At 45.5% G+C, this 22,716-nt stretch overlaps 1 protein-coding gene across 1 annotated transcript in view; it reads right to left on the bottom strand.

Moving 5' to 3' along the window:
* The window catches only part of LOC122686663 (WD repeat-containing protein 49-like), a 47,757-nt gene extending 25,580 nt beyond the window's left edge, over window positions 1–22,177 (bottom strand). The window contains exons 1-10 of the mRNA XM_043891865.1: window positions 22,142–22,177; window positions 18,315–18,376; window positions 16,031–16,136; window positions 10,927–11,078; window positions 8,892–8,994; window positions 5,877–5,983; window positions 5,716–5,795; window positions 4,428–4,482; window positions 3,663–3,708; window positions 1,795–1,854 (exon numbers count right to left, since the gene is read on the bottom strand). Coding sequence (XP_043747800.1) covers window positions 1,795–1,854; window positions 3,663–3,708; window positions 4,428–4,482; window positions 5,716–5,795; window positions 5,877–5,983; window positions 8,892–8,994; window positions 10,927–11,078; window positions 16,031–16,136; window positions 18,315–18,376; window positions 22,142–22,177 — 807 coding nt within the window. The remainder of the gene's footprint in view (window positions 1–1,794; window positions 1,855–3,662; window positions 3,709–4,427; window positions 4,483–5,715; window positions 5,796–5,876; window positions 5,984–8,891; window positions 8,995–10,926; window positions 11,079–16,030; window positions 16,137–18,314; window positions 18,377–22,141) is intronic.
* Window positions 22,178–22,716: the final 539 nt, after the last annotated feature.

Below are 22,716 nucleotides of genomic sequence, written 5' to 3' on the forward strand. Positions count from 1 at the left end.
TTCCCTCTGAAGAGAACTTCTCCTGGGGCTGTGAAGGATATTCTTTCTCTCTTGTCGCCAGGTGCTTCCCGCAGAGGGTCCCTTGAGGACCTCTCTGTTATCGGCTAAGATGTCCCTTCTGCCTGAAAGCAGCTGGGAAGGTGGTGGGAAGGACAATTGGAGAGAGAGTCAATGACTTCCTCCTCCCGACAGTCTGCCTCCAAATCTCACCTCCTTCTGAGGTCTGTGAGCACTGATGTCTGGAGGTTCTCCCTCCACGGTCCCCACTACTTGTGGAATGCAGTTTACATGCCTTGGATGGCTTTCAGGCTCTGATTTAACTTCCAGCCTCATTTCCCTCCTATACCTGAATCTCCAGCCCCTCAGACTCTTCACAGTCCTTCCAGATAATATGCTTCTCCTGCTTCCAGACAGGCCTCTCCCCATCTCCCCCATCCAGACTGCCTTTTCCTGCTTGGCCTCCCAGAAAAATCCTAGTAATCTTTTAATATCTTCCATGATGTTAAAGCAAAATTGGTAGTTCCCATTGCTGGGTTTCTCTAGTATTTCATACATTATTACATCATCTGTCACATCGTATAAGGATTACTTTCTTAGTTTATCTCCTTTCCAGTCTGTGAGACTCTGGGCTGGGAATCACACTTTATTCATGTTTGTGTCCTGTGTGCCTACCCACAAAGGATGGCACTGTGTCAGTGCTTGATAAGTAGGGGTTGAAAGAACTGATAACTGAATGAATAAATATTTGGATGAACTAATACTTCCCTGACCCTTGCATGATTTCTGCCCTTACAATGGCTAGGGACATTTTCTGCAGACTCTGTTCTTTCACTTAACAATCACTCATCTGCAAACTTCATAAAGGCAGGGACCATGTGACGACCACTTTGCTCATCATTGCAAGCTCAGTGGCCAGCACAGGCCGGGCACATGTTGGTTGAATGAAAGCCTATTATTAATATAAGCTAGGCACTGAGCTACATCCTGGGGATACAATGGAGAAAGCAGCCGAGGTCTGTCTTCATGACTTTGTATTCTAGTGACTTGTGGCTTTTCGAATGTTTACAGGGCATCACGTGGGGTTGGCTGGTAGGAAATGCTTGTGCACAGTGAGCTTCCTTTGTTAATACTTGTCTTCATGGCTTGACATCCAGGCATTTTTTAAAATTTATTTTTATTTCGAGGATAACTGTTTTACAAAGTTGTATCGGTTTTTGATATACTACAACAATGTGAGTCCAGACAGCTTTGAGGGAGATCATTTGGCTCTGGGAAGCTGTAGAAGGTTGGGGGCAGGTTAAGTGCTAATAAGAATTATAAGACGTTCCCTGGCTCTGGGTCCCTAACGAGCCATGGGGCAGCAGGAATGTCATTGCTTAGGTTCCCTGGCTGCCCAAGGATGGCACGGTGAATGCTTATGGTTTTGCACTGGAGCAGAAGCAGGAAGTGGATGCTTCCTTGGAGAAAGTCACCCCCAGCAGTCCTGGACTGCCATTCTTGCACAATAGGACTCCAGGCTGAATTCAAGGAGAGCTGTGCGGACTTGCTCCTGGGCCTCATGCCCCAAACTGAGCACAGGCCATCACTCCGCCTGGAGCAGAAGCAGCTGCCTAGAGCTCAGGGCTCCTGGCTCTACCTGGACCCAATCATGAATCCCACCACACTGGAGGCTCTTGAGATGCTGTGACCACCCTAGGCAGGCCCAGGGGACTCAGGGTGAGCCTCTGGAGGGAATGACATCCCCATCAAGTGCCACTGTTTGGGTTGAGAGTCGGACAGTGGACCAGGGCTCACCAAGTCATCTTGCCAGTGTGGCTGTGGCTTCCGGAAGTGATGAAAGTCACACGGTGTGTCCTGCATCCAAAGCCAGACAGGAGACGTTGTACCAGCAGTAAAATGAGCTGCCAACACACTCACAGCTTCAGAGAGAGGTGCTGGCACATTTTACAACCCTACCCCTCGCTCCACCAGTGATGTAGATTTTTGAAATGTCAAAGCAAATTCCCCTAGTGCTAGTGGGAATAAAAAGCAATCCACTCCTGACGTTTGGGTGATTGCATTTCAGCAAATCATATGCCGACTGACAAGCTCTCCTTGGATGGTCTGCATAGCTTGACCTCCATAATAAGACCCATAGCTGTTGCATGAGCTAAAACAAAAGCCATCAGCCCAGGAATCTATAAAACCAAAGGGTGAATTCAATGCCAAGACCTCTCAGGTAGTCATGTTGCAGATCATCTGAGGATGCTAGGCTTAGGCTGTGAAATACACCATACTTTCAAATGAATAAAGAACTTACTATGTTTAAAGACTTTGGAAATACAGAACCATCAGCATAGCAAGCAAGGGAAATAAAATGCCACAGGTAGATTTAAAATGCCGTTTTAAGTCAGAATTTTCATCTTCCCCTATCTTTTAATTCCCTTTCCCAACTGTAAGTCATAAAAAAGAATTTTTTCCCACAGAGATGCTTATAGATGGCATTTATTTCCTTTTCTCACTTAGAGAGGGACTGGGGCACAAAGAAAGAAATGATAACCCACTCCAGCATTCTTGCCTGGAGAATTCCATGGACAGAGGAGCCTGGCAGGATACAGTCCATGGGGTTGCAAAGAGTCGGACACGATTGACTTACTAACACTTTCACAGGGAATAAAGACAAGATGGGAGAGAGAAGGAAGAATTTAAAGAGCCAGAGAGTTGAGAGTCTGGTTAATCTTCAGTTAGGGGTGAGGGTATTAGAGCTGAAGCTGGAAGCCCCTGCGTGGGGAGGGGAACACAGCCACCTGCACAAAGGAAGAGAAGACCAGCAGGGTGCGAGGAGCTGCAGATGTCAGGGCGAGGCTGGTTTGGATCCCCGGAGATGCCCTCTCTGCCCCTGAGAGCTTTTATACCCAGTACTCTGTGATACCGTGATTTATAATAAGAAATATCTGTTTGGGCTTTGCCCACATCCTGGCACACAGTTGCTAAAACCTTGCAGTTTCTTGAGCGATGAGACCATGGTAGCTCCTTGCCCTTTCCCATACCTCACTGTCTCGTCTCTTTCATCTGTCTGTCCCAGAGTTATATCCGTTTGTAGTAAAATGATAATCCATTAAGTAAAGTGTTTCTCTAAGTTCTGTGTGATGCTCGAGAAAATTAAAATAATTCAAGGAGGGGGTTGTTGGACCTTCTAGTCTATAGTCAGTTGGACAGGACTTGCAAATGGAGTCTGAAGTGGAGGGCCGGGAGTCCTGTGTCTTGGAAGAGTGAACTCTGCCCCATGGAATCTGATGCTCTCCCCCAGCAGACAGGGTCAGAACTGTAGGGTACCAGCTGGTGTTGGAGAATGGCTTGCTGGGAAAAGCCCCACACATCAGAACTGGGTGTAGTGTCATTACGCTTCTTCCCATAGAAAAGAATTAAAGAAACTGAACGAGAAAAACTGAAGTTTTTTAAAGGGAAGGAGGGAGGAAAGATGGGGAGAAAAGGGGGAGAGAAGGAAGGAGGAAACACTTTTTTCTGTATCATTGCTTGGCTTATACCAGATAGAGGTATAAAGAATTTCTCCAAAATCTGTTTTTAGAGAGAAAAGATTCAGCAGTGGGTGGGGGGTGGGGAGATGCATATCAGTTGGATGCAGGGTTTTGAAACATCGGAATTCTGTACATTTCACTTACAAAGTACACATCTATTCTTCTCTCCCATCCAACCCCTATGATACACCTAGAACAATAACAGATGGTTACATTTTGATACTTAAGCTTAACATTTGCTTAATTTCTACGTGGAATCAGCACTGTGGCTTGATTTTGCCATGTCATGTGATAAATGAAGAGAGCAAGAAAGTCACCTCTTCTGTTTTTTTATGAAGAGCAAGATAAAAGATGATTTGGCAAATGAGGGTCAGTTTTTTAACTGGCTCTTAAAGGATTAGGGACAGAAACAGGATACTCTGTTGTTCCCAAGGTCTGTTCCATGAGCAGCTGCCCTTCTGAGGATTACTCGGTCTGGAGAGCCTGGCTGAACCATGGAGGCAAGGACACAAATAGAAATGGATCAAGTACTGCTTTTTAACACTTTCATGTTCAGGAGGGAATCCATTGATTTTTATTCTTTGACTTGTGGCTGCTGAATTTAGCTACTCTAGTTTGTGATTTATTCCTTGATAAAGCATTTGGTGGAAGATGCACTGTTTCCTATCTCTACCTCTAAACCAGTATCAAAATGTGAAGAGAATTGTTTCCAATATTCTGGAAGAGACGAGTTGCCTAAATTACCATCAGGGAGCAACCACAGTTTGGGGAATTCTTTGACACATTTCCTTCTGGAAAATTCCCTTTACTATCTTTAGTATCCTTCCCTAGGACAAAGTTTGTGTCAAAAAGGATACCAACCAAATATTCAAAGTTGTCTCTCTTATATTCAAGCTGAATGTAACTCACTTATTTTGGTTCACTTCCAAGTAGGTGCAATCACAGACTTCACCTTGCTCTCCATCTAGAAAGATAATATTATCAACTTAGAGTCCAAGTACATATAAGAGTATAAATGAAGTCCAAGTAAATAAGATAAAAATTTTTTTCTTTACTAGCTCCTGAATCAGTTTACACATGTTGGCTTAATCCAACTGATGACTGGGGAAACTTCAGCACTTACTTTCTGGTTTTCAGACCACAGTTACGTGTCTTTCCAAGCCATCAAAACACAGCTGATGCCACTCTCACTGCCCTAAAAGGTGGATTCAGCCCTGGCTCAGCCATGGGAAGAGGCTCACCTCCTGCAGACTGCCTGACACTTATTGACAGTGAACCAGCAACAAACTCGTGAAGTCACAGGCAAAAGTAGGAACCACATACACATTGCGCTGAGCAATTTTTATCCTATTTACTTGGACTTTGTTTATATCCTCCGATAGTTGAAGAACGTTTGCCTCTGACTTTCCTCCTAGTTTCACAGGCCAGAATTGCGGAAATTTTACCAGGAATAGACCCAGCACGTGAACAAAGGGAATAAGCAACCTTGAAAAAAAGATCACAATGGCACATAAAAAAGACTTGCTTTTAGTTCATCTAAGTTCATCTAGACTTTGTGATGTTTGACTTATGTGATATTTACACTTTTTAGAAAAATTAAATATTTTAAAGATTTTTTGGGGGTGTGGGGGAGGTGCTTTCCTCATAGCTCATGGATAAAGAATCTGCCTGCAATGAAGGAGACCTGGGTTCAATTCCTGAGTTGAGAAGATCCCCTGGAGAAGGGAATGACAACCCACTCCAGTATGCTTGCCTGGGAAATCCCATAGACAGAGGAGCCTGGCTGTTTTTAAAGCATTTGTTGAATTTGTTACAATATTGCTTCTGTTTCATGTTTTGGTTTTTTAGTTGTGAGGCATGTGGGATTTAAGACTCCTGACAAGGGATTGAAACCTATACCCCCTGCAATGGAAGGCAAAGTCTTAACTGCTAGACTGCCAGGGAAGTCCCAGGTTAAACTTTTTAAAGAATCCAGGTCTATTTCAGGCAGTGAAGGAACAAATGCACAGGCTATAGATGGGAGCACAAACATATGTGAAGTATGTCCCTCCTGCCCAGTAGTTTAAAGTCAGTGGCGACGAAATACCAGAGAGAAAGGATATAACATTGCTACATGCATCCTAGATTCTGTCTCATTTGATTTCTCCTGCATTTGCCCCAAATGCCTAATGTGTGTCATTATTTTATGGGGACTCACCATGTTTCAGAGTGTGCAGACAATGTCCACTGTTGTAGCTCCATATTTTTAGACAACTGTCTCTGCCCCCAGTAACCAGCCTAAAAAGCAGAACCCTCCATCAGGACAGAAGTCAGGGGTCATCCTGCCTAACAGTAGAAGATGCTGAGGAAAGCACATACCTTCTTCCACTGGAGTCAAAGGTCAGACAGGTGATTTCAGCAGTGCCAGGAGCCTCAGTAAATTCAGACAACAGTCTTCCCATTTCAAAGTCCCATACTTTCACCACCTGTAACAGGAAGTTGAAAAAAGCAGCCTGGAGGCACTGGCTATCAAATTAGAGATAATTTACATTTAGAGGTCTAGTGTCACAGATATGAAAGATGAGCATTTACTCTGAAGGTTTCTGTACTTTTAATACAAGTTGGCTTACCTGAGTGTGTTTGTTAGCTAGGGCTGCCTTAACAAAATACCATAGACTGGGGCCATAAACAAGAGACATGTATCTTCTCACAGTGCAAGATCAAGTTGCCAGCAGGGTTTGGTCTCTTCCGAGGCTTCTTGGCTTGTGGACGGACACCTTCTCACTGAGTCCTCATGTGGTCTTTTCTCTGTGCCTCTGAACCCAAGCATCTCTTTATGTGTACAAATTTCTTCTCATTATAAGAACGCCAGTCAGATTGGATTAGTGCCCACCCTCACAGTCTCAGTTTAACTTGATGACCTCTCTAAAGACTGTCTCCAAATACAACCATATTCTGAGGTACTGAGCATTAGGACTTCAACATATGAATTTGAGGGGAACACAATTCAGTCCATAGTACTGACTGAGAAGATCAGAAAATTTAGTAGCATTGGATAAAAATTTCCTGACCATGTAACTCAAGAGAAGACAGGTGTGAATTGAATTTTGAGCAGCCAAATTTATTTACCACCAAAGCAAAGCTGAATAGGAGAGATGACACATTTTCTGGGAAGGATATATAAACACTCAGCTTTAAAGCTTTGCTCAGTCCAGCTTGTTCCAGTCTTGCAGTTACTTTCTTTTCACCCCATCTCTTGAGCACTCTTCGAATGAAAATCATCTTTAAAAATTTTTTTAAAAATTTTTTGGCTGTGCCATGGCATGGTGAGATCTTAGTTCCCAGACCAGGGATTGAACCTGCGCCCCTGGCAGTGGAAGCAGAGTCCTAGCCACTGGACCACCAAGGAAGTCCCCAAAATTGTTATTCTGATAAACTTTGGTATTACATGTAACTATGCATGTGTTAAGTTGCAGTTCACAAGTAATGTATTGTAAACATTTCATTGAACTCTATTAATCTTCATTGTGCAGCTTATAAGCATTTTGAAGGTGTCAAAATTTAGTGGTCCCTAGTGCTCAGTTTATACAAATGAATGAATACAATGTGATATGGTGGTATTCATAAATTCAGGCCTTATCAAGATCTTGGGCAGTGGAGTCTAGATGTCAAGGATTGTGATAATAGGCATGACTATGCTACAAAGATTTCACACAGCAACAGATTTGCAAGGTGAGCAAACACTTAAATCAATAATTTAATTCAGTAAGTATAGGGGTGTTTATTACCAGCATGTGCCTAATACAGTTATAATTATAGAGTATTTATATCTCAGTTCAACCTCTACTTACCACCCACCACTGGGGGAGACTTGCATAACAATGTAATGCCACTGAGGGAGGCAGGCTGTGTTAGCACAGAATTAGGAGCCCAAACGCTAATGGAGCCGTTCATTCTGCCTGGATGTGGGAGGGGATCTAGGACTGTTACAGGGGCTGGTATCTGAGTTGTGCTTTAAAGAATAAGAAGGGTTTTGACAGATAAAGAAGGAAAGAAGAGGGAAACATAGGTGCTCTGATTCCTGCCCTCAAAGGCCTGAAGAAACTGTTTAGAGGTGAGGCTTGCACGCATGAAACCGAGCAGAACACCATACAGAAGGCTTGGTGGGTGATCAGGAAGAGGGAGGTGCCCGCACAAGTCAGGGTGGAGAAGGCAGTTTCCCTGGTGGAGACAGGACTTGAGTTGGACCTTGAACGGTTGCTTATGTGTGTGTAGGAAAAGAGCAGGAAGCAGGAAATTCCAGGGTGGAGATGGGAAAAGTTTGCACAGAGCCAGGGGGCAGGAATGTGCAGAACCCTAAGAAGGGAGATAAGGCTGACTTCCTTGGAGTCAGAGGTGATTCTGCTAAATCTGGAGGATAAATGCTTCTCTATAAGTTTGAACCCAAACTATACAGGAACCCACTTTCTTTGAGATGAACTGAGACTGAGTCATCATAAAAATTTTTTGACCAAGAGATCAGGTAATCTACTTCTTTTGGTACTTAATAAGACCATGGTGACCACTCATCTCTGGAGCAGAAGCCTGACAAAAAGAGATGCTGGGAGTGCAGCTGAAGTGAGTGTGAACAGGAAGAGGACGTGTCCGGGCTATGATGCTCCTGATGCTGTAAATCCTAAAGACAGGGTGCACCAGGCTCTGGCAGGAATGAGGGAAGAGGTCACAGGCACACGTCCAAGGACACTCATGTGCAATGCTAGAGCCCAGGTCAATAACAAAGGAAGTGATTGAACTAACAGTAGAAGATTTCAGGACATTTCAGCAGCACCAGTGTACTTGGGATGTGCCCTCCAATTGCCTCAAGGACAGAAAAACATGAGTTGTGGGGTGTCTGTGTTTCCCTGCTCTTGTTCCTTGTTCAAGGAGCAATGATTACTGATTATGGCCCCTCCTGTGGGCCAGACACTGTGCAGGTCCTCCAGGGTGGGGCCAGTGGGGTCCTCAGGAGCCCTGCTGAGAGGGGAAGTAGATGGCAAGCTCTGAACCCTCATTCCCAGATTAGACTCACAGTGGGTTAGGGGCACATTGATCATCCTATACCACACAAGAGCATTGCTATGAAGTCGTAACCATTCCATAAGACCAGACAGGCTGTCCTTCCAAATAGCTCACACTGCAAGCCCCTGCAGAATCTATGGGCTCTTCCATCCACGTGAGCATTCACGGAAGAGTGTCCAAACACTACAGGTGGTCAGCAGAGCAGAACTGAACCTCTCGTTTTTCACTTCTAGAGACAGATTGTCCCCAGGACATTCTGTTCCCTGTGAAGGTGAGGACAGTGGGGCCACACTTGCAAACACATCATTGCTAAACAGACTACCACTTGACACTTACAGATGCTTCTGAGCAGCTGATCACCTGCCTGAATGTGGAGTTGTACCGGCAGCATACAACAGGTTCCTTGTGGGAAACCACCGGGTGAGGCTTGTGGGGAGAACTTGTTCATGAAAAACAGAGAGAGAGAAAGAGGATGAAAACTTGAACTGAGTGTATAACATGCATACCCAGGACGACACATCGATCGCTTGATTAAGAGGGTAGTCTTACACTCAAATGATGGGTCTGTGACCTTGGGCAAGTCACTTAGCTGCTCAAAACTCTACTTTTAAGATCTATTAAATAGGGATAATGGTATCTACTTTAAAGCATTGTTTTGAGAATTAAATGAGAAACCATATAGATAGTCATCCCTCAGTATCTGTGGTGGGGGGGTTGGTTTGAGGACCCCCAAGCACACCAAAATTCACGGGTTCTTGAGTTCCTTATGTAAAATGGCATAATATTTGCATATGACCTATGCACATTCTTTCATATACTTTAAAACATCTCCAAATTACTTATAAAAACTAATACAATTTAAATGGTACGTATATAGTTGCCATATGTGGCAAATTCAACTTTGGGGGTCCTTTCGTTTTTTGGAAACTTCTGGAATTAAAATAATTTTTTTTCTTCCCTCTCCAGTTGGTTGACTGTGCTGATGCAGCACCCATGGACAAAGAGGGCCGACGTGATGTCCTTAGCACAGGACCTCACATAACCGGATGGGTGTGCAATGAGGAGCAGCCACTAACCGTGAGAACTGTGAGATACCATGTCTCCTTGATGGGGCAAGAAGGAGTGTGATTTCACGAGACTGCAGGGTGGACCTTCTTTCCTATTAATTCACATCTTCCCGCAAACAAACACAAACTGTATCGTCCCATTCTGAGTCCCCATGCCTGAATGGCAGTGCTTTTCCCTCAAGGCCAGGCCAGGTCCCGGGAGGCCCTGCAGAGTGCCTCCCACTGGCACCCAGGGGCAGAGAGCTCACCTGTGCCCTTGGACTTTGCCTCTTAAGCCACCCAATCCCTCTGCACTCATCGCCTCATCTGTAAAATGGAATCCTTTATAGAAACTTTGTGAGGAAGAGGTGTGGGGAAGGAGGTAAAAGGCTGGCATGCAGTGGACACTGAAGAACCAAATGTTGGTTACCAGCCTTCATTCCCTCAGTGCCCTGAGATGGTCAGCCCCAAGCCTGGGCCACTCACAGGGAATCGGGGGACCCGAAACCTAAGACCTAGTGCCGGAAGAGTCTCAGTGTGGGCAGAGCTCGACTTGGCATAAGGATGATTAGAACTTTTGGGAGCAGAGTCGCCGCACATCACAGATGAGACCACAGGAGGCTGTTGGCTGACCTGGTCAACATCACAAGCTCCCCAGAGATGGAGCGAGGGACGGCAGACAGTATCTGGCATTCAAGTGTTGGCGCTAGAGAAGAGGCTATTTTTGCCGTGAGGTGGAATTTCAGACACTTTGCTCCAAAAAAAATCAACCCAGCAGGCTGTTTGTTCTACACAGTGATACCATGTAGAACAAACAGCAGTTTGGCTGAGAGATGCTCCCGTTTTTCAGCTGGTCGTTTTGGCCTCTTGAGTGAAGAGCCTGCCTTCCAGGCCTGGCTGGAGTGATGACCCAGCAGCGTCCTCTGTGTCCTCGAGTGGCCGCTCTGCTTGAGGGACGGGGGCTTCAGGTATGGGCACTGCTGGACTGTGGGGCTGCAAGGAGGCTGATGCCTCAGGACTGAGTAAGCAGCCTCGGGGTTTCCAGGACAGCTTCCTATGGGGGTGGGCTGGTGGGTGGAATAGGCTCAAGGGGTGGATTTCAGTCTTCAGGATGATATAAGGAGGTGGTGTCAGAGTTACCCGTGGGCATGTTAGGGAGAGCTCACCAGATATACACTGTGCTCTAGGGTGTGGGGCATACAGCCGGGGGCTCACACAGAGTCCTTAGCTCTGGATTGTTAGGTAGAAGGTCCTATGCAACTGCACTGGGCTCTGCAGGACCTTCTGGAGAGCTGACTGCCAGGGCTCAGAGGACACCCTCCTACCTCAGCCTCAGGTGCAGGGGTGCTAGGATATCAGCGGCCACACGCAGGGCTCCGGGACCGGGGAGATAGAGGCAGGCCCCGGGCTCACCCCGAATGCCGCTGGCTTTGGAGGACGCAGTGAACAAGCAGCTGTTGGTCTCCAGATCCCAGATCTGAGGAGGAAGTGAGAAAAAAGTGATCAGGGCTCTTGATTAGCCTGTTTTGCTGGGTTTCCAAAGCCGTCACCTGTTGGGGGTTCTCTTAGGCTTGTGCAAAGTTCACGCATTGCCCCTCCTCCCACCTCCCCCAAAGGAAAAGTAGTTGTCTGTAAAGGAAGCAGGAAGTGGGGACTGAGTTCCTGAGCCCTTCTGCCAGGATGAAGCTGCCTGGCAACTGTGGCTAAGTGCTCTACTTTCCCACCAGGAGAAGCTTCTCTTCCATAGACATAGCTTCCTCCGTGGGGGCTCACAGTATGGGTCTGATCTGTGGCCCAGAGCTACTGCTGCCCCCAAGATATGCCCCCATTTCTTCCTATAGGTCCCTAAAACCCATCCCTGGAGGACACAGGCAAGAAACCTCAGGGTGACTATTGGTTGACAGCATAATCCCCCATCCCTGGGTTGGAGTCCCAGCTGTACTGCCTAATCACTGTGTGGTGTTGGACAAATAACTACACTTGCTTTCCCTCAGTTTATTCATCTGTAAAATGGGGAGAATAATAGTAGCATTTACCTTATAGAATTGTTTTAAGGAATCTAAACATTTAATAAAAGATGGAGTGCTAGAAAATGGTACAATATGGCTAGAATAATACTATTATTGTTCACCACTAATTCTTTTTGCCTGCACTGTGTGGCACACGGGATCTTGGTTCCCAGACCAGGGATTGAACTATCATCTCCTGCAATGGAAACAGGGAGTCTTAATGGCTGGACTGCCAGAAAAGTCCTGACAGCCCTGTTCTTGAAGGGAGAAAAAGTGCCCCTCACCAGAAGCACTGGTGCTGGGTTGTTACACTAGACAGAAATAAACTTACATTGTTTCAACCTATGGAAAATAAGTGTTCATCTGTTACAGTGGCAAGCCTTACCTTAACTAACACACCATGCTATCTTCCTTCCAAGAAATAGCTTTCTTTCCACCCTAATTCTTGTTGACATAAAACAGCTCTTTTTGTGGTGTGCAATATTAAATGCACAAAAAATAACAAGTGAAAATGGAAATCTGAATCTGTCACTTTGCTCTTCTTTAGAGAATGCCAGAAACTAGCAGACTCCTGAAACATTTTGTGGGTCCCCATGATTTACAGACATGAAATATTTGGGCTAAAAAAAAAATCAACCAAAGAATGAAGACTATCTGATCAGGCATGCTAGAAATTTAGCTGTTTGCTTCCTAGTTGATTAGTTTTTATTTGATAGGAATAATATATTCTGAAATAAATTACACACCCTATTTCCAAGATAGGATTTCAATATATTTTAAACACACTTTGGGAAGTGATTCAATATGCCTGAATCATCACAGGCAAGATGCTAATCTTGTCATCATGAGTTTAGATTGGAAGAAAATGGAGAGGCCTAGGAAAAGAAATAGGATAGAAGACGTGTCCTCACATACAGAATTATGATTATCTGATGGTACCAAGTTTTGAAAAAAAAAAGTGAATTAAAAATATGAAGTCTCCAACTTTGCGGCCTTGGAGAATGCCTTTGGATGGATTTGGTTTTCAAAATAAATCAAAAACTAAAGTCTATAAATCTTACCATTTTAATCAGCTTTTCTTGGAGGACTGAATTGAGTTTGAGTCCTGGTTGTATCCCTGACTGTGATCTCAACACCTAATTCTATATAAATATGCTCTTCATTGCCATGAGATGCACGCTAAGCTCACTACACGGGAGCCAAGCTGGACCCCACAAACAGTAAAATCCCAGAGTGTCACAGGGCCCTTGTTCTCAGTCTTTAGGGCTTTTCTCTCTTTTGCCCACTTTGGCTCCCTTTATGAGACTTCCCTGGTGGTTCAGCAGGTAAGGAATTTGCCTGCAGTGTAGGAGACATAGGAGATGCGGGCTTGATCCTCGGGCCAGAAGATCCCCTGGAGAAGGAAATGGCAACCCTCTCCAGTACTCTTGCCTGAAAAATCCCATGGCTAGAGGAGCCTGGCAGGCTGTAGTCCAAAGGGTTGCAAAGAGTTGGATGCAACTAAGCATGCAAGCATGCTCCCTTTATGATCTCATCTACTTGATGGCTTAAAATTCCATCTAAATGCTGATTCCCAAATTCGTATCTCCAGCCCTGACATCTCCCCTCGCTCAGGACGACTGTCTCCAGCACATCCACAACTGGGCTCCTGACATTACGCTCCTCTCACCCACCACCTTCCTCAGCACAGACCTAAAATCTTGGTGTCATCCTTGACTCCTCACTCCCTCTCTTCTTTAAAAAAAGATCACAGCCTTATTGACATTTAATTCACATACTACAAAATTTGCATTTTAAAGCTTACTATTCAGTGGTTTTTAGCATATTTACAGAGTTGTGCAACCATCGCCACTAATTTCAAAAAAATTTCATTCCTCCAAAAGGAAACCCCATACCCATTAACTGCTACCCCCTATTCCCATCTCACCCCACCCCCTGACAAGCACTAAGCTAATTTCTGTCACTGAATTTGCCTACTCTGGACGTTTCATATAAATGGAATTACACAGTACACAGCCCTTTGCGACTGGCTTTCACTCAACACTTAGAGCTTCTCATGTTTTATGTGTTGTACCATATGATAGTGCTTCATTTCTATTTTTTTGTTGCTAAATAATATTCCATTGTATGGATGATCAGATTTTGTTTATCCATTCCTCGGTTCATGGACATTTGGTTTATTTCTACTTTTTGGCTGTCATGAATGCTGCTATGAATATCCATATGTAAGTATTTTTGTGAACAGATGTTTTCAATTCTCTTGGGTATAAACCCAGGAGTGGAAATGCTAGGTCATATGTTAACTTTCTGGTTAACATTTAAAGAACTACCAAAATGTTTTCCAAAGTGGCTGCACCATTTAAATTCCCACCAGCAATCCACAAGGGTTCCAATTTCTCCACTTCCTTGCCAACATTTGTTATCATCTAGCTTTTAATGTTAGCCATCCTAATGGGCGTGGCTTGAATTTTCATAGTGACTAATGATGTTGAGCATCTCATCCTGTGTTTATTGGTCGTTTGAATATTTTCTTTGAAGGACTTTCTGTCCAAGTCATTTGCCCATATATTTATTTATTTATTTTTTCTTTGCCTATTTAAAAATAAGCTATTTGTGCTTTTTTTTAAATTTTTTTTTCCATTAATTTTTATTAGTTGGAGGCTAATTACTTTACAATATTGCAGTGGTTTTTGCCACACATGGACATGAATCAGCCATGGATTTACATATGTTCCCCATCCCGATCCCCACTATTTGTGCTTCTATTGTTGAGCATTGAGTTCTTTGTATTCTAGGTGCAAGTCCCTCATCAGATATATGGTTTAAGGTATTTTATCTCATCCTGTAGGTTGTATAATCACTTTCTTAATACTGTCCTTTAAAAGCACAAGTTTTTATTTTTGAGGAAATCAACTCATTTTTTTCCCCTTTTAGTCTCTAATGCTTTTGATGCCATATCTAAGAAATCATTGCCTAGCCCAAGGTCATGAAGATTTACTCCCATGTTTTCGTCTAAGAGTTTTGTAGATGTAGCTCTTTTTACATTTAGGTCTATGATCCATTTTGAGTTAACCTTTCTGTACAGTGTGAAGTAAGAGATTTAAGTCCAAAATCAAAGTGTCGAAAGATGTGGATTCTTCAATGACCTTTCTCCTGGGCTTGCAGAAGACCATCTTCCTGCTGTGTCCTTGCAAGGCTGCCTCTCAGTCTAAGTGTCCTGATTCCCTCTTCTTATAAGGACATCAGTCACACGAGATTAGGGCCCACCAATATGACCTCATTTAACCTTCAGTATTTCTTTATAGGGGCTTCCCTGGTGGCTCAGTGGTCAGGAGTCTGCCTGCCAATGCAGGGGATGCAAGAGACTTGGGTTCAATCCCTGGGTTGGGAAGATCCCTTGGAGAAGGAAATGGTGACCCACTCCAGTATTCTTGCCTGAGAAATCCCACAGGCAGAGGAGCCTGGTGGGCTACAGTCTATGGGGTTTCAAGAGTTGGACATGACTTAGTGACCAAGCAAAAACCCAGCAATTTCTTTATAGGCCCTATCTGTAAATACAACCATATTCTAAAGTACTGGAGGTTAACACTTCGACATATGAATTCTGAAGAGACACAATTCAGCTCAGCGTCTATCAATCATTTATTATGTGAGGGGTCAGTGAGCTGGTTTATGCATCTGCAGTGAATCTGATCTCTGTTCTGAGGTTCCAGCAACTCACATTGCTCTAAACGTCCATCCTCTGGCCCTGTGACAGTCCAGAAAAGAAGGTGGATGAGCCATGGAAACTTGTCATATTCACTGGAAAAGCATATGAGGTGATGGATGAAACAAATCAGTGAGGCTTTTCTTCTTTTTTAACTAAAAAAATAGTGTATTCCAGAGATAATAGAGTGACTGGGCTTTAGAGGCAGACAGGACCCTGGGTATTAAAAGAGGTATGAAGGCAAACAAAACGAAGGTAGGGATGTAGCTACCTCTGCCAGGGCCAGAAAGGTTTAAATTCTAAGCCTTAGAGAAAGCATTTCAGAAAGGGCCCACTTGCTCTATGTGTACTGCAAGATAAGATGATCACCTCTAGTGGCAAAGGACTGCTGACTCCTTCTGTCCCCAGCTCCCCCTCTCCATCCCCAACCTGCATTCTCACAAGGAATCTCTGGATGGGATGTAAGCAGAAGGCTCAGCGCTATAATGTTTACTCATCCCAACAAAACAGCAGGTATAGAAAGTTCTCGGAGAGGCTGCCCTTCGCCTGCTTGCCTAATTCTCCCTTTCAAAAGCAGATCCATGGAAGCAAATGCCATCTGAGCATCTGCTAATCAGAGGCCCCAAAGGCTCCAGAGAGAGGAATGAAAACATGAAAGGAACACCTTCTCTGTCTGAAACCGCGTTGGATAACACATCGAAACAGGGCAAAGACCTTAATAGTGTTGTCGGTGGACATGGAAAATATCTTGTTATCCTCAGCAGACACATGGATGTAAATCACTGGAGCTGTGTGGCTTCTCAGCATACCTGTTGGTTCTCTAGAATGGAAAAAGAACAGATGAACACCAGGCAGTTCTAGCTGAGGCTTCTAAATAAAAATGCAAGACTAAACTTGGCCCGGATCTGGCAGCTCTACTCAGCCTGAGGAGGGTTATGTCTCCCTCTGAAACGACACGCATATATATCTTGTGTGATAAAAGGAGTGAAGCAGATAATACGCAGTTACAGCAACACAACTCGGTGTGAGATGAAGCCCTGGGCTTTGTTTTCTCCCAGGGCTGACAATATCGCTATTAAAGGAATAAGCTCGGAAGAGCAGAGGGTGGGGTTGGAAGAGACTCCACGCAGGTTGTTGCTTTATGCAGTATTCAGATCTGGTGTGAAGTCTTTCTAATAAGAGTTTATTTTAAGGAGTTCTGAGGGATTGCAGGGCCCTGAAGGGTGCAGGGCTGCGTGTGCTGTGGGAGGAGAAGGGACACAGGGCTGAGGTTGATGGGGAGAGAACAGTGTCTTTTTATAACCACGTCACTGGGAAGTAAGCAAATTTTTCTATCTTCTGACAAACAGGAGGCTAAGGTAATAGAAGTGGATAGAAAAATCATGTTTCTTTTTTCCTCCCTTCCTCCTTCCTCCCTTCCTTCTATTTCTTTCCTTCTTATTAGGCATCAGACATTGCACTGAGTGCCCTGCTTGGATGGTCTCATTTGCGATCTGTACTGCTAATCTACAGAAGACTCCCAAGAGTTCCGTGGGCAGCAAGGAGATCAAACCAGTCAATTCTAAAGGAAATCAACCCCAAATATTCTTTGGAAGGACTGATGCTGAAGCTCCAGTACTTTGGCCACTTGATGCGAAGAGCCGACTCATTGGAAAAGACCTTGATGATGGGAAAGACAGAGGGCAGGAAGAGAAGGGGATGACAGAAGATGAGAAGGTTGGATGGCATCACCAACTCAATGGACATGAGTTTGAGCAAATTATGGGAGACAGTGTAGGGCAGGGAAGCCTAGTGGGCAACAGTCCATGGGAATGCAGTCCATACGACTTAGCTCACTGAACAACAACTACTACTGCTGCTAACCCAGGAGTGGATATTCTTGTTATTGCTGAAGAGGGACTGGAGGCTGCAGCCCTTGCTCAGGATCATTCAGCTAGAAAGGGACAGAGGCGGGACAGAGGCTGGATTCATGAGCTCACTTCCTTGGAGCACTGCCCAGCAGCTGAGGGGGCAGGGGTCACCTGGCAGGACCTCACTGATGTCTGTGCAGAGGCTCAGCAGTAACCTAGGCTTTCTGTAGGTGACTGGTTCTTACTCCAAACCCCATATCAACTCCCCATTTTCCTCCTCTCCTTCCTTCTTCAACACTTGTCAACAGAAATGACACAGCTTTTAGCAACCAAGTTGCATTTGAATCCTAATTCTGCCATTAGTACCTCAAAATTACTTAGCTCCTCTGAGCTTCAGTTTCTTCCTTGGTAAATGGAGTTGATGTGAGGGTTAGAGAGAATGAATATGGGGCACAGGGCCCGGTACCAAGTAGGTGCTCAGTAAAGTGACGATTTCTGTTATTTCCAAGAAAGCATTACTGAGACTCATTCTGCAGGGACCCACATGAAGGTGGGGGTCACTCTCAGGAGTATGATAATTACACACTGAAGGGGTGATGGCAACAGGCTGCTCTTCTGATTAAACAGCTTGCTACCCTGGCTACCCCAGTTTCAGGCTTTCCAGAAGAATCCCTGTTTTCTTAGGTCAATTCTGCTATATTTCAGGGGTGGTGGAGTCCTTAAATTAGACGTGGCTACACAACTCCAGCAGAGAAGTGAGGGTAAGCTTAGGGCCACCTGAGTGAGGCGCACAGAAGGGACACTGATTGCAGATCAAAATCCTTAATCACTCTCTACAACTGATCATCATCCATCGTAGGGAAGACAGCAATCTGATCAAAGAAAATCCTTCCAGTTGTGAGTGAATGATGGTTTTATACGATCTCTATGTCTTTGCAAGCTATTTGCATTTTAAATGAGTTGCTTATTAACCCCCCAAAATGACTTTGTAAGAGCCACAAGCAGAAATTTCCTGGGTTGTGTGTCTGGGAGATCAGTTTTGGACAGGGGCTCTTAAAGTAAAGGGGAATTTTAGTGATCCTCAGTCCTGCTCTGCTGTACTTATGAGGTCAAGGGCACCCTTGGCCGGAGAGAGAAAGAAAACTTACCCAGGCAGATAAGGATTCCAGACTCTAATTATCTGGTCCATTCCACCTGTCAATAGCAAATTCTTTCCCTTGCAGAACATAAATGCCTTGACTCCTTTGTGGATGCAGAAAACCATTTGATCACATCCTGCTCGCCTTTGGGGCAAACCGAGGAATACTTGGTCTTTTCTTGCTTTGACATTTTCCCCAACACCCTTTATCTCTTTCATCTTTTGCTTGACATTTGTTGTTCCCATAGTGCACCCTAAAAATATTCACAGAAAAGCAAAACAGTTTCTCAACATGATCAGTCAATTTTTGGACAAGTTACTAGTTTTTAAAGATCTCAGGCTCATTTTCAGTGATGACAGTGTTTTCTTCTTTTTTACCCCAGGTGTTAAACCCTAGATAGTCTGAAGAATGAAAATGATATTGTAAGAAAAGCAAGGTTTCCCCAAATCTCTACTGAGTGCCAGGCATTGGGTCAGAGCCTCCCCATACATGATCTTGTTTGAGCCTCAAAGAAACTCAGTGGGGTAAGCACTTTTACCGCTACCTTACAGGTGAGAAAACTTACACATAGAGAGGTTAAACACTTGTCTTCAAGAAAACATTGGAGCCAAGGAAGCACCATCTGACTCCTAGATCAGGGCTTCCAGGTTTCATCAACTAACCAGCCAATTTCATTTACAACTATTCTGACAGATATTTGAGTCAAATGACTCAAATGACTTTTGGGCTTATGAATCTACAGAACAATAGAATGAAATAGGAGCATCACACTGGAGCATCACACAGAAGCGTCACACAGAAATGATCACGGGCCTTCCTGTAGGCTTTATACATTGGTTTTGAGACAGGCTGGGACCTAGGACCCTTGACTAGAGTTCTTGCATCTAAACAAAAGTCTCTTCGAGCAACAAAAATACAAGAAACTATACAAGACTAAAAATAACTTATGTGCGTGTGTGCTAAGTTGGTGCATGTGTACTAAGTCACTTCAGTCGTGTCCGACTCTGCGATCCCATGGACTGTAGCCCACCAGGCTCCTCTGTCCCTGGGATTCTCCATGCAAGAATACTGGAATGGGTTGTCATGCCCTCCTCCAAGGGATCTTCCCAACCCAGGGACTGAATCTGTGTCTCCTGTGGCTTCTGCATTGCAGGCGGATTTTTTTTATCACTGAGCCACCAGGAAAGCCCAAAATAACTACATGAAAGCCCAATTGGGGCAATTATGAACTATAAGATACAAAAAGGCTGCAAACCAACCGCCGTTTCTGAGATGGGGAGAGCAAAAGTAGGGTACTGTGCATGAGCTTGCATACAGCACTACCAAGGGGGTGGGCAGGTCACCTAAGGCACCCTTCCTGCCCGACCTGCCCATCTGCCCCCACCCTCACCACGTTTAAGGAACCAGCTTGCCCCGTCTTGGGGAGCGAGCAAGGCACCTGTGACTTGTTTTTGCTTCCTCCTGCTGCTGCTGCTGCTAAGTCGATTCAGTCGTGTCCGACTCTGTGCGACCCCATAGACGGCAGCCCACCAGGCTCCTTTGTCCCTGGGATTCTCCAGGCAAGAGCACTGGAGTGGGTTGCCATTTCCTTCTCCAATGCGTGAAAGTGAAAAGTGAAAGGGAAGTCGCTTAGTCGTGTCCAACTCTTAGCGACCCCATGGACTGCAGCCCACCAGGCTCCTCCGTCCACGGGATTTTGCAGGCAAGAGTCCTGGAGTGGGGTGCCATTGCCTTCTCCGCTGCTTCCTCCTGCTGTAGCATCAATCCCAATAAAGGCTTGCCTGTATTCCTCATCTGGCTTCTTATCAATTCCTACTGATGAAAGAGTCTTAGGACCCGAGAGGGTGAATAGTCTCACCAGAAGATGATCATGAAGGAGATCCGAAATACACTCACCAGTGCCTCTCCCATCCACCTGTCTGACTTCCCCCTTGACCTCTGCCTCATCCAAGGAGCCTGAGGGACCTTGGAGGAGGAACGTGGGAGAACAACTGTCTTCACCCCCCTCCCCAACCCCCTCCCAATCCCTCTACCCCCAAGTAAGAATCCTCTTTCATCATCTGTGACTTCAGCAACTGGCTGAAGGATTATCGGCTTGGTCTGGGCCTTGTGCCTGCTATCACAAATTACAACTCAGCTTTCTTCCAGGACTCGGAGAAGAACACGCTACTCAGGAAAGTTCCCTCAAGGCGACTGGAGGCTTCCACCTCCCGGGTGTGGTGCTACTGCAACTCAGAGGACCCTCATGAGGCAGCCCTGCCCATTTTCCCATAGAAGTGGGAAATCTCCATTTTTCACTGGATATTGCCAGAATCTTACATGTTGGTGACCAGTTTTAAAACATGCTTTAACTCTGTCTGTGGCTGTTTCTCAGGGCCTCTGGGTTAGGGCGTGTTGTACAAGAGAGAGCGGGCGGGTGTCACAGTTGGGGGAAGGGAGCCCTCCTCTTTCCACTTCAGAGCTTCTCTTCTTCAGAGTCCCGTGGCTGTTCTCCATTCCCTGAATTCCAATAGGGAAGCAGAGTCATTTCTGAACCGGGGTCTCTGACATCCACATTATTTGAGGCTATATAACCCGAGTCCAGAGTCATCCCTGGCTGGTTTATAGACAGTGAGTTGAGGTGAAGACCCTGCCCCCCATGGCTCCTCCCCACAGTGGCCAAGGGCTGGGTCGGGTGGTCCCTGTGGCCCCATCCTTCCTTTCTCCTGTAGCACGCAGCAGGGAAGGTAAACAGGATTGAACTTGCAGCTCTTTCATCTGCCAGGCAGAGGGGAGGGGAAGACAAGTGCTGAGTGTAGATAATTACTTCAGATGACAGTGTGAGCCTGCGTTATCTGAGCACTTGAAATGTCAAAGCATTGCAGCAAACCCTCCACAAACACCAGTTCAACACTCTCACCCCTCTTGTTGTGAGCAGAGATCTGAAACATCTAAGCAGGTGTGTCACTTTATTTTTAATTTTTTTAAGCGAAGGGAGAGCAGCCAGTTCATTTGCATGATCTCTAGTGGTTCTTTTCCAACCAAGCCAGAAAGAGATACATGTTTAAGTGGTTGTCATGGAAACCAGAGAGCATTGCTCTCCCCCAAGGTCTGAAAGAAGGATGATGAAAAGTTTAAGCAGTCACCATGGAAACTGAGAGCAGATTCAAGGAGGGCTCAGATCTCAGCACACTAAATAGCAGCTAAGTCTTCAGGTGCTGGGGTCCTGGTGAATTCTGGCTGTCACTGCAGCTGCTGGTATCAGGGCTGACCCATAGGCCACTTTCATGGTCATGGGCTTAGAGCCTCCCAGGGGGTCAGCACTGAGGGGATTGTGTCCTCCGCAAAGCTCAGATCCTTATTCGTCCTGTTCGGAGGTGGCCTCTCCTGCGTATCCCTCCCTGGACTTCATTCCCTCCACTCCATCTGTTCCTTCAGTGTGGCAGGAGCCCACAGATCAGCCGTCACTAGGTGGAACCTAACGCTGCTCCGGTTTGAGTTCGAGGCCCAGCCTGGTCTGTCTATGGCCTTGCCCAGGACATGTCCCCTTTCATGTTCATGAATAATGAAAACAAGCAAGCAATTCCTGCCTTCCTTCGCTGCAAGGGAGCAAATGCACTTGAAAGCGCTTCCTGTGCCTCACGCCGAGCCTCTGTGCTGGGTTGGTCTCTTCTGTTAAGGTTTTTCCCTCTTGCTGGAGGCGATCCTGTCTGGGGACAGCTGGCTGACCTGAAGCTGAGTTTTGAAGTTCAGGAGTATGTAAAGGGCAGTCCCTTAGGGGCTGCGGAAAGGGACAGACCAGAAATAGAAGCTAGAATTGAGTTGAAGGGGACTGTGGGACGGTGTGAACCGTCTACTTTCTTCCTGATGGGGTTACTGTCCCTAAGGACCATTTAGGGGTGGGGTAGGACGTGTCCTATAGCACAGCGGAAGAGTGTGTGAGTGTGTGTGTGAGTGTGTGGGACACATACATATCCGGCTGAGCAGTGACACAGGTGTAGGACACTGTGGGGATGTGTCGGGGGGCGTGGGTGGGGAGACGGGAGGAGAGGGCACAGGTGGAAATGCCTGACAAGCTCGTCACTACAGACTCAGCTTTCCTGGTGTGTATGGCCTCGAGCACTGCTTTGGGAGAGAGATGGATCTGTTACGTACTCTGACTTCATAAAGAAATCCATTCAATAAATATTATTGAGCACCTACTTATGTGCCATGTGCTATTCTAAGTGTTTTGGACAAAACAGTGAATAACACAGACAAAACTCCTGCCTTCAAGCCTCTTGTCTTCTGATGAAGACAGACCACAAGCAACAAACATAACAGATAAATCATATAGTATATTCGGAGGTGATTAAATGCATGGATTTAAACAAGGGCAGAACAAGGTAAGAAACATAGGGAATGCTGAGGGCAGTGACTGGGCTGTTCCGTT

Source organism: Cervus elaphus, chromosome 30, assembly GCF_910594005.1.
Source record: "Cervus elaphus chromosome 30, mCerEla1.1, whole genome shotgun sequence".
Taxonomy (NCBI): Eukaryota; Metazoa; Chordata; class Mammalia; order Artiodactyla; family Cervidae; genus Cervus; species Cervus elaphus.